General features: G+C 35.4%; 1 protein-coding gene across 1 annotated transcript in view; it reads right to left on the bottom strand.

Moving 5' to 3' along the window:
- Positions 1–274: 274 nt before the first annotated feature.
- Positions 275–12,086, bottom strand: part of PLEKHA5 (pleckstrin homology domain containing A5) — a 171,666-nt gene continuing 159,854 nt past the window's right edge. The window contains exons 24-30 of the mRNA XM_075160173.1: positions 11,637–11,752; positions 10,109–10,318; positions 7,237–7,395; positions 5,808–5,935; positions 4,828–4,973; positions 3,570–3,674; positions 275–553 (exon numbers count right to left, since the gene is read on the bottom strand). Of these exons, the coding sequence (XP_075016274.1) occupies positions 3,580–3,674; positions 4,828–4,973; positions 5,808–5,935; positions 7,237–7,395; positions 10,109–10,318; positions 11,637–11,752 (854 nt within the window). The 3' untranslated portion in view covers positions 275–553; positions 3,570–3,579. The remainder of the gene's footprint in view (positions 554–3,569; positions 3,675–4,827; positions 4,974–5,807; positions 5,936–7,236; positions 7,396–10,108; positions 10,319–11,636; positions 11,753–12,086) is intronic.

Here is a 12,086-nt window from a genome sequence, read left to right as displayed (position 1 = left end):
ATTACAGCAGAAACAGGACATATTTTACTAAGCAATAATAAAAATGGCACATTTTAAATATATCTATATGTATATATATATATAAAAATTTTACAAATAAAATGTTAAAACAATAAATTGTAGTGTTTAGAAAGTGTAAAACAAGGTTTAGTGGTGATATGTAAAATTAACTGAGTTATGTATCTAAAAGAAGCAAAAAAGTAAACTTATATGATCCATAATTAAAAGAACATTAAATTCTGGAGAATATCAAATAAAGTTCTGACTGTAGGCTGCACATTAAAAAGAGCCTTTATTTTATGTGCACAGAAATCATAGCAGCAAGCTGGTATCAGGAGAACAATCTGAAGGTTGTTGAGTGTACATGTGGGCCATTTAAAGCTCTCTTGGAATAAACATTTTCCAGGAAGTGATAAAATGATGCTCTGTGGCCAAAAGCATCAGAACTATGAATTTCATAGATTTAAAATATACTGTACAATATCTTCTCATATTTTCATAGGTCAGGTCCATACATCTCAGGCATGAATTGTTTCAACAGAAGCCATTAGTGCTGAAAGACAGACATAGATTAAGTTACTCTATTTTAGCAACAACAGAATATTGTATAAAGCAACTCCTGGGATTAAACACAGCAAGGAATTTCTGACCTCATCCTAGCAGTAGTTATCAATCGTGTAGAACATAATAAAGTGTCTTAGAAATGAGTTGTTTCCAAAATCAATTTTCCTGATGAATAATACTGCTGTCAAGATACTTTGACAGCAAGAAGCAAAAGCAAGCTTTCTTCAAATTTACACAACTTCGTATGAAAGCTTGTTTATTCTGAGAGTTTTATCCTTTTGCACATGGCCATCTCCAAATGTTCTTCATACAAAACCAGTAATAATAGCAAAGACCCTAATTGCTCTTACAAATGACAGGCATGGTTTGAAGAGGGATGCAGTATTATTCAGTTGCTACACCGTAATGGCAGCTTAGCTGTAAGGTGTTCTGAAGTTCAAGTGCTCCACCCAGAGCTTGCTGCATTTTGGTAATTGCTGAAAGGACTTCTATAAATAGGTTTTAACAGTTCGTTAGTAAAAATGTTTCTGAGCTTTGGATCCAGGTGCTGTATAAAATTTCATTATCCCTCCATTGCTCAGTGTAAATGTAATGCTTAAAACATAACAATGTTAGTGGTACACATCCAGATTTGTCTCTGCAAAGCAAGAGCCGTGACAAAGAAAGTAGCTTTGTGTTAATGGGTTTTTCCTTAGTCCTACAATATCCTGTGCCACCAATTTCCTATGCCAAATTCCCCTGGTATCGTGCCAAGAGTATCATTTTACTAATTGACCGTAAAAGCCAAATATAGGTATTACCTCATTATTCTCTGAAATCTACCATACATTTTCCAGATGCTGCCTGAAAAATTTGGTTGCATATGAACAGGGCTGATCCCACAGCTCTGAAGTTCCCTCTCCGCATAGGATTTCTTGCATCTGAGAGACGCTGAGTTCTCGCACGTTAAACGACCTATCTTTCCACAAAGCGCAAAGCACTGGAATACTGGAACGGCAGCCCCAGAAGGGAAGGGGCAGTAAATACTGCAGGCAAGCAGACCATGCTTCCTACAGCTCCTACGTATACTAGGCCCAGCTTATGGCACAAATTTGTTTTGGAGCTCCCAGGAAACAACCAACAGAGGCATCAAGTGCAGCAAAGAAATGTGGAATGTATATGCACGTAGTTGAGTACTTTTTCCAACTCAATTCAATACTAAACAGCCAAAAGGGGTGTATTTTAAGTTCTGGAATCCTTGCTTCATTATAGCGAGGCATGTGTAAGCAGAGCATTAGTTTTACAAGTGCCATCCCAGATGCACCGTTTTGTCATAAGCAATTAAGGCCTATTTGTAGAATTGTACTTAACATGGAAATGTTACAGCTACAGTATTACCTACGAGGATACACTACGCTGTGGGATGTCAAGGCTTGCGCATTAAGTTACAAAGCAGATCACTATATAAGCGCTTCACTTTTCCTAATCTCACATTTAGCATAAATAATTAAAAAAAATGAATTTGCTGATCTGATCATTGGCGCTGATGACAAGAGCTGAAAGCAACTTAATGCAATCGGTAAAAAATTTCTGGTGAAGTTATAGGTTGCTTCCCCTTTCATGAGAGGCATGCTGTGGCTACGGACAGAATTCAGCAGTGCAGTTTCAGTTGCACCTGACCTGAAACTGAGTTGATGGGGTAATGTTTGTCCTATTTAAAAAGAAGATGCATGATAAATGCATGTGTATTTATACAGTGAAACTGAAAAGCATTAAGACAAATCAGTATTTTCAGAAAAACTGAAGAGTCCCACTTATCTAATCATGACAGACCACATCCATCAGGAAGCCAGCAACACAGGTGTCAGTACTGAATGTGAAGAGTGCATTTGCCACACTCTCAAAAGGAGAAAAAGATGAAAATAATTTCCTTTTTTTTCTTGAAGATTATAAATAGTTTCCTGGCCATAGTTCATACAAGAAAGGTGTCTGTGATGAATAAGTCTAATTTTGCTAAGATAAAATCTTGGCAATATAGATTGGGACAAGTAAACAAACAAAAAAAAAAAGCAAGCGCATTTTCTGATCTCATACTAAATGACTAAAACCATCTCAATTTTAAAGTTTTCTTGATTTTAGAGTTTTCTTAAGTTACATTAGCTATGGCATTTAACATTACTACTGAAACAAAGCTCATTCTTTTAGTAGAAAGCTTATTTAAACAGGTACTTCCTGACAACAAAGAAATGTGGATTGATTTAAATGCTGGTAAAGTGCTGAAGCATTCACATTCGTATCCTATTAATTTTGTTTAAACACTTGTATAAACAAATATGCTTACTTATATTTCCATTTCCATTCGTTAAGTAGGGAACACTACGGGTAGGAACATGTAAATCTAGCCTAACTCATGCTTTCTAACTTGATTCCTAGAAGAAATCACCTACTATGAGAAGGGAAGAGCAGCTGTGTGGGGCTCTCTATAGAAAGGAGAAAAAAAAAAAGTTTTGTAATTGTTACATTTCTTCTACCCTGATTTTTTCCCTTCTTGTTTGTCATGCCTCAATCATCTATGTCTTAAGCTATAAACTCTTTGGGCCATTAGACCATTCCCTCCCATGCATCACTAAGAGATTGAGCTCTAGTTGCCTGTTACCACCACTGAAGCATCAAGATTCGTTTGCACCTGAGCACTGATGCTCATACCTTAGCTGGTTATCTGTTTTGTAACAGCTTAGGTCTCTCACGTAATTCAAAGGGCTATTATCTTGCCAGTTGTGGAGAATGTGCTTGATAATCCAATTGTCACCTTTCTCTTTGTATTTGGATAGAGAATACATTACTTGCAAGAAAATCAATACATGTATTTGTTTTGTTTTGTTTTCTGGTTAGTTTATATTCAACATTGCAGATAACTTCGTCTTGCCAAGTACTGTCTACAGATGTTTCTTGGAAAAATAACTAGAATATGTACAGTTAGAAAAATATTAGGAAAATGGCAGGAGGGGTGGGAAAAAAAGACGTACTTCTCTGTAACTATACACACATGAAATGTGATCCTTCTGTGAGCTGTGTCTGTGTAGACGGAGCTGGCGACAATGGCGATTCTGGTGAAGAAGGCAAGCTTTTCACTGTGAGTCATACAGCAAGATAAATAAGAATACAAGTTACAGAAGGTATGATTTCAAGCCATAATAAATATAAGCAGAACCAAAGGAAAGTTACATAAGTAAAGACTTAAAATCTGATCAGCACAAAGAGCACAAGTTCAGGGGAGAGCATAGCTGTTCTCAAGAAAGATCATTACTCAGGCCTATAAATGACTAGTAGAACACCTAAGGAACAAACAACAGACACATGAATGCTGATGTGTTATTTGTGTTGCAAAGAGAGAGGAAAAAAAAAAGTACAATTTAACTAGTTGGCATACTCCCAGACCCACCTCTATATCCCAGCTCAGATTAACTAAGCATTTTTTATTCTGCTGAGAACTATAAAATGTATTTACCAGTTCTGGTTTTGATTATCAAGTCACAGAAAGGATTGCTGACTGCACTACAAAGGTCCAGGTCACCTTTTATATCCATAAATTGAACCATTTGGCTTACTTAACCATTCCCATCACCAAATATCCTAATAATGTCTTAAATTCTATCTTCTTCCTTCCTCCTCCCCTACACACTCTCCTCCTTTTTCTCTTTGCAAACAATTTTGCTTTATTCCAGCCTTCTCTTCTTGCAAAGTAGTATACTACCAGTCGTTTTACCAGTCAGCTAGTGTTTTCTGTTTCTTCATCTTTTCTTACTCCTGAAAACATGACCAAACCGGTCTTTTACTTGCTTGTTCAAAATCTGCTAGATATATTGGAAACTCTCAAGGATTCCTCAATCTTGGGCATACCTGAGGCCATCCATTAGCAATGAGGTAAAGGTAAATAACTTATACGTATCCAGGATTGAGATGCTGTTCTACAAGATGAATAGGGAAGGATTTGCTCCAATCAACAACTATAGTATGACTCAATTTCTGGCAATAGTTATTTAATACCCGGAATTAAATGCAGCCATAACATCTACATTAAAACCTCAGAAAAATGGAATTTCTGTAGTTGTCCACTGGGAAACTACGTTTCTCTACGTTATAAAACCATATACTTGACATCTAGACTAGCTCAGCACTTTAAATTCACAAGGGTTTCAGAGCATCAAAAGACATCATCAAAATGAAATGAAGTTTTACATATATACTGTATAAACTGCGCTTCAGACAAACTCTTTTCCATACCTGCTGTTGCCTGATTTCCTTTTGAAGACTGTGCTGCTAATTCAAATGAAGAAATAATCCCTCCTTGTTCTTGAACACTAACTATTTCACTTTCTTCTGAGCTGGTTTTGGGTTTGTGGTTTGTAACTGTGGCCACACTCCGCAAGCTGGTTAAAAAAAGCACAGCGTTTAGAACTCTAACTTAATTTCAGGTGCTAACCACTAAGTATAGGAGTTACAATTTAATTTTCTTCTGTTAATAGAAAAAAGTTGCAACTTACAAGTTTGTGTAACATAAATTAAGCATGTATTTTGAAACCCTTTTACCTTGTAAAGTTAAGAGTTTAAAAAAAAAAGGCATTTGAAACTGAATTCCTTTCCTTTACATACTCATGCAGTTTCCTTCTGCGTGGTATCTATTTTGCTGAAGGGTGCTGTAAGTAAATTATGATCTAATGTTAGAACTCACTCAGGATCTGCAGTGCAACTTATAATAAAGTTACGAATCCTTAAACAGGAATATCCAAGACACCATATTTCTCTAATTCTGCAATACTCCAAAACAGTGAAGAAAAAGTTAAAGCAGGAAACATAGTGTAAGCTGTTCAGTCTGCTCCTGAAAGTGACGTTTTCCTTAATATAAGTGGTAGAGAGTTTGCTATGGAAGCCCTGGCTGAAGCTTTCATAATAAACTGATACAAAGCTTGAACTGACGTTACTAAATACATTTTGTATCCCAAGGATTATGAACATATTCTGTTCATAACTGGGGCAATACTTGAAAATAAACATTGCTCCTCCCACCAACTCATCACCTCTTACTGAACCCCCGCAGTGGTTAGGTTTCTCACTAGATTTCTTTAAATGTAAACCACTCAAAACCGTATAAATATACCTTATAAGTATTTACGACAGTATTTCATTAGTTGCTTGGTCCATTCAGCTAATAAATACAACGTGCAAGTTTAAAATAGCCTCTGAACATCTTGTTTTATTTTTACCTTATATCACCATCATGTGTTTCTTCCAATTTATTTTTCTTTTCCTTTTCTGCTTTCTCTTCATTACTCACTTCTTTTGAGTCAGATACAACATGTGCATCTGATAAAAGATCGTCAGTTTTTGTCAGCTATAAAAAAATTGAAATCATGAAACAAAAAGCTGTAACACATACTAAGTGGCAGATAAGAAATACAGTATCAGGAAACAGTTTTATTAACAGACAAATTTTGCCATCATGTATACTTAGTAACTCAGAATTACATAACTTAAGAAATTTTTATCAGTACCATTCAGGTTAATAGAGTTATCCTGAAACTTATAGCAGAGCCAAGGGGCAGGGCTTGGCTTAATAACTTCCAGAACTTATCTGAACTCTTTGGACTGCAGCCTGCCTATTTTTTCATGCTATCCCTCTCTTCACAATGCCAACAGAGATTCCAGCTACTGGAATATATAGCTGATAAGCCTGAACACTGCTCTTAAAGGTCTGATCAGATATAACCAATGTATCACACAACTTTCCTTGAAAAGATTTGCATACTCAACAAAGCAACAGACTCTCAAGAGAAAGTGTTTTTAAAGAATAACAACAGATGTCAATTATTTGATTTCATACCATTCTGCATCAGACATGTTTAAAAAAGCTAAATATAAAATAGGAAAACAAAAGGAAAAATGAGTGAGGAAAAGGAAAAGCAAAGGATGATTAATTAAAGAATATGGATAGAAAAGAAGAAAAAAAACCCTCTACATAAGATTTAAAAAATATTAAACTATAAGCAGGATATGATTATGTAGAAACAACTCCAGTAATTTGTTCTTCACAGTCTGCTTTTGCTGAGCGTTCAGGTCCAGAAACACCAAGGTAACTCTCTGTCAAGTGAGTTTGAGACTATTTCAAGACAGAAATCAATCCAGTGACCAAATAGCACAAACTACTGTTACTGCCTACTTCCATGTATAGATTGTTGTGTCAGCTTTCTTCTGCTTCCTATAAACTATTTGATGCACTATAGCCAACCAAACAAAAAAGTCAGGTGTATTAAATGACTGTCAAAAACTACACTGGGATATCCTAAGCAATGATCAATTATTATTATTTAAAGATGCATTAGTATCGGTTTTATTTCCAAAGAAGTAAAGACTACAATTTTGTAGTTTTCCGACCGATCAAGATAGTAACAGATGAAGTTAAGTAAAATGAAATTTAGAAAGACCATACACAAGAAAATTCAATATCTCAGCTATAGACAGATCTGATACAATTTTGTGCTTCTCTATAGAATATTCGTTACATCCAAAAAGATATCTTAATCTTCCAAGCAAAAGGAACTGGCTCAATCTCCTATACTCTGCTGTCTGTGGCTCAAAATATTTTTCTACTGCAAGACAGGCTGACGAACAGTTCAATAAGGGACAGTTTAGTACCTCTTTAGTAAAACCTGAATTATGTTCTTGTTCTCCATCATGTTTTAGTTGCGCTATTTCTTCTCCAGAACTTTCATTATTTTGTTTCAAATTATTTTCTTTACTGGCGCTCTCTAATTCCTTCATATTACCAGATACAGTATCATCCTTTTTTCGATTCTGTGGAACAAAAGTGATATATAGACGTATTCTTAAAGTTATCACGGTCTCAGTTCTGAGTCTTGTGCTGTCTCTGACTGTGATAAAAAAAAAATACTTAAAAAACCTTAAGCATACCACATTGGAATAAGGAAATGGAAATTGTTAAGGACTTAGAATTTTATCTTTTTTGTACCTTTCAAAACTGTTCAGCCTGACTAATAACTTTTTTCTCTATAAGATTATTGTATTTTCTGTTCCCCCCTCCCCCCCCCAAAATCCAGCACTTAAATTAGTCACCTTTATCTTCTGAAATTCCATTCATATTTAGCTCAGTCACACACAGGCTTAGGAGCATTCTTATTTGCATTCATAAGCACTGATTTTTTTAAAAATAGCTTTTCCTGGTTAAAAAAAAAGATGGATAAAAATCTGCTCTCAATATAAAATTCACAGTGCACCTGTGTGCACTTTCCCCAATTATCTTGCATATCTTCCAAGCCTATGCTGTTAACTGATTTAACAGAGGATAACATAGCATCTGATAATGGCAGAGAATATTACTTATTCCTTAAAAAAAAAAAAAAAATCTCCATTGCACAGGGAATAATTTGATATAAAAATTTTGAGGAAGGATGGTAGAGGTGACTTAAGATTGAACTGTTAGCAGAGTAGCAAACCGAACTGAAGCGAGGTTCATAAAAGTCTTATCAAACTAAGTACTAGGGCTAAGAAAAATAGGAGCCATGAAAGTAGTAAATCTTGTGGCTGAGTTCCTGTGATTTAGCACATGTGCACTGTTAAGAGGAAATTCCATGTAAGTCAGTTCACAAATCAATCTCTTTACTTTCCTAACTAAAGTATGCACCCATATCATACACTTGTCCCAAACAATAACAATTGTGAAGCAACTTCCTTTTGTATTTTAGTAATTGCTTAAAAGTTACACAGTAGGCTGTTTATAAAATCCTTTTTTCCCTCCAATTCTTAGATAACCAAACACCAGCTGAAGAGACTTCCAGCAGTTAATGCCATTGCACCATTTGTCTGTATAAAAATCAATAGGCATAGAAACTATGCTTTTAAAAATAAGAGCTATTACTACAGCATAATACCTCATCTTGGGGCTTTTTGCCAAATAGCATTTTGGAAGAATTAAAGCTGTGATAGAAAAGGTGATTTTGTAGCACAGACTACTAGCTAAATATTCAATTCAGAGACGTTCTCACTTATTCTGTAAATTTCTTATCTCATCCACGTAGCGCTGATTTCATACAAAAGACTGAAGAACATGCTGACATGAACAAAATTCTTTTGAGCTCTGTATAGCAAGTAGTGCTGGCACAGAGGATTTGGTCACCTCCCCCACTCTGCTCCCCAGGTGCTGGCTAACCAGGTATGACACATACATGACTGCCGTTTCCTCACCTTGAGGTATGAAATGATACCATAGGGAAGTGGTAAAGCTCAAACACCTCTGTAAGAACTACAAAAAGAAACATCTGCAGAGCTTTGCTTTGCACATCCTTTTCTTGAGAAAGGCAGTGTTAATCACAAAAATATTTGTAGGACCCCCCTTCATAAATAGCATTCATGATGTCATCCCAAATACAGATGCTCTAATGCAAAGGCAAAACCTGAATTCAGTGTCTTCTGAGGATCCAATGTTGTTGAATGAAAAGTAACTTCTGTATAGCTCTGACGGCAGTTTAGCATACTCAGAGGGAAAAAAACCCAAACCTAAAACTTACTTGGAAATATGTGACTTCTTCACAGTGCAATACATTTAATCTGGTTTTGGAAAATCAGATGTGTACAAAACGTAAAAGAAGGCATTTCCATGCCAGTGTAAAAAAGAAAAAAAAAAAAACCAAACCATCAAAAACAATGTGGTCTAAGGAAAAAAGTATGCCAGAAGATTAAAAAAAAAAAAACACACAACAAAAAACCCCCACTCCATTAAGCTATTGAAAAAGAAAACTAATTCTTAGCAGTTAGAAAGTAGTAGGCTGTCTAACATCCACTACCCTGAATCTATTTGAGATTTTGTCCTGAAGTGTTGTGGGGTTTTTTTGTTTGTTAGTTGGGTTTGTCTTTTTGAGATGTATATTCAGGATAGTATTTCCCGGTTAATGACAAGCAGTTATATCTTCCTCCTTTCTCCCCACCCTTAACCATTTAAATAAAATCACTTCTTTGCCTTAACTGTTTAAGAATGAGTGAAAACAAAAGTGAGGGTTCTATTTTTATGTATTTATGGGCTCAAAACCCACAGCAAAATAGCATCAGTTAAGAGCTGTCATCATAAATACACACTCCTACCTAAAAATGTTACAAATGTTTCAATATATTACATGGCAGAAAAATCTTCGTAATTTATATATCAACTGAATCATGATTCTCCCTGACACTGCTTTTAATCACAAAGCTTGCAATTTCAGGTTGTTTGCTAGATTTGACAAAAAAACCCGTTAACAAACATCACAATGCATAATCAAACATATGTAGACTCGAACTATTTATTTTCCAGAAAGACAAAGAAGTGATTTCTACTATCATTAGGTATAAGCATGAAGATTGTCTTCTCCCTTTCTTTTGTGTATAGCAGAGAATTGTGACTGTTACTTTATACAAGCAGTCACAAATAGAAACTTATAGTATCACGTGATTTTGGAAGAACATTTTTTTTTTTTTAATTGGACACATTAAAGTTTTTGAATAACGTGGGACCCACCTGTGCCAATTTGAATGGATTATCTCTGACAAATGACAGACTCTGTGAAGGAGACTGGTCTGAAACTCCAATAATACTGAGTCCTTTTCTCTTCTCTCTCAGGCAAGCTTGTTGGTGTCTCTTTATTCTTTCCATCTGTTCCTCCACAGTCATTCGAGGCCGTGTGCTTTCTGCAAGACACAGCTGCTCCACTGCACTTCTTGGTCTTTCCTTAAATGGAAGAATATATACATATATTTATTTGTTTTAAAAAAGCAAAATTCTAAACTGTTCAGCTTATCAGAAAAGATCACCTAATAATTTACTAAAAAGCAGGAAAAATAGTGGGCAAGTAAAGATCTCCTATGTATGTGAAGAAAGTACAAGAACCAATTATTAACAAATGAACACCGAAATTCAAAATAAAAGGAAAGAATAATTTGCTTTTTTGAACAGTGACATTACCACCATCAATGATAAACATTAAGAAAACGGGTAGATGCTCTCTTAAAGCCATCCTATCAAGTTGAAGCAATTTACCAGACAGTTAAACGACAGGCAAACGCAAGTTACTTGACTGATTCGGAAACATAATCGAAATTTAATGAGCTGGGACATTTATACCAGTTCATCTAATAGTGATTTCTGCCTTTTTATTTCCAGAAAAACTACAAATGGACATCATTTAATGGCAAGTGCAAGCTGAAAACAAAGTGAATTTATCACCACTTAAAAATCTGTAATTCTAAGCATTACATTATTCCCAAAATAACAACCATCACTTTACCTACTCTGTTCTTGGAATTCACTGATTTTCAGATGGATCTGTACTTTGTATGACAGAAAAAAATATTTACTTCGGGCTAACCAGCTGCATTCAGTACATTCACAGTAACTGATTTCACTTCTGAAAAAGTGGTATTCTTTCTCCAGTCAACATCCTTCGAGTTTCTCTCTCCTCTCCCCTTCTTCCTACAACTTCTCCTCTTCTATTAATCCTGTAACTATGGCAAAAGTCTGCTTCCCTTTTGCATGAACTACATGTAAATGTCTGTCTTTAACCCAGAGACTACAGGACTCTCTAATCTGAAACTCCAGGCTTATTACCCACATATTGCTTACTGTATCCTTATTTTCTGGCTGCTTTAGGTATTTCCCAAATCATTTTAGTAATGAAATAAATAAAAGCCAGTATTTGTTATACAAGGGCTATTAAATTGCCCCAGAAGCCAAATACAAGTCCTTTAAGTTTTAACCTAAGATGCCTCATGCCCTTTCAACTCCAGCCTGAACTTAGTAACTTAGTAGATTTACCATTACCATTCTTGCCCGGTTTGAGTGTCTCTATGCAGTTTAACATACACGACCTTTATAATTTGTCATTCTTTCTACAGCTGTCTCCATTAACTTTGTATATATTTTTAAAACAGTGATTTTTTTTGTAAAGAAAATTAAAAAGATAACTACAACTTTTGAAGTAACTACAGAAATTAAACTTAGAAATGAACACATCACTATCCATCAATGCTTGAAGGTTATTTTAAAGTACCGTTCTTAGATCTATCTTCTTATTCTTCCTCAAAGTGACATAGGATGCTATTGTTGAAGACTCTGGTGTTGGTGATTTGGTTCTGGGTGGTACAACTCCCACAGGAAAATGTGAGCCTGCGAAAGAGTAAAGCAATATACTAAGTGCTATGCAAAACATTGCCAAAACAGTTTACTGTTTTCTAGAAAGTACATGTTGTCAGCCTTGGAAACTATTCTTCAAAAGACAGCAAAGGTCTTAATGCCTAACTATCATGTCTGCTAAGGTACACAGGCAGATGACTTTCCCCGTGGGAAACTACTGCACATGGCACAAGAAATTGCTGGACATAAAAATATAAACATAAAGATTTTGTCTGTGAGAAACAGACACAAGTTAGATAGCACTGTGTGGAATGGCTAGATTTCACAGATGGTTAAGGGGGAATTATGTGAAAGATGGCCAAACTTC

The sequence above is a fragment of the Calonectris borealis genome, chromosome 1, assembly GCF_964195595.1.
Source record: "Calonectris borealis chromosome 1, bCalBor7.hap1.2, whole genome shotgun sequence".
NCBI lineage: Eukaryota > Metazoa > Chordata > Aves > Procellariiformes > Procellariidae > Calonectris > Calonectris borealis.
The sequence above is the reverse complement of the archived record's forward strand: the minus strand, read 5'-3'. Positions and strand labels throughout refer to the sequence as shown.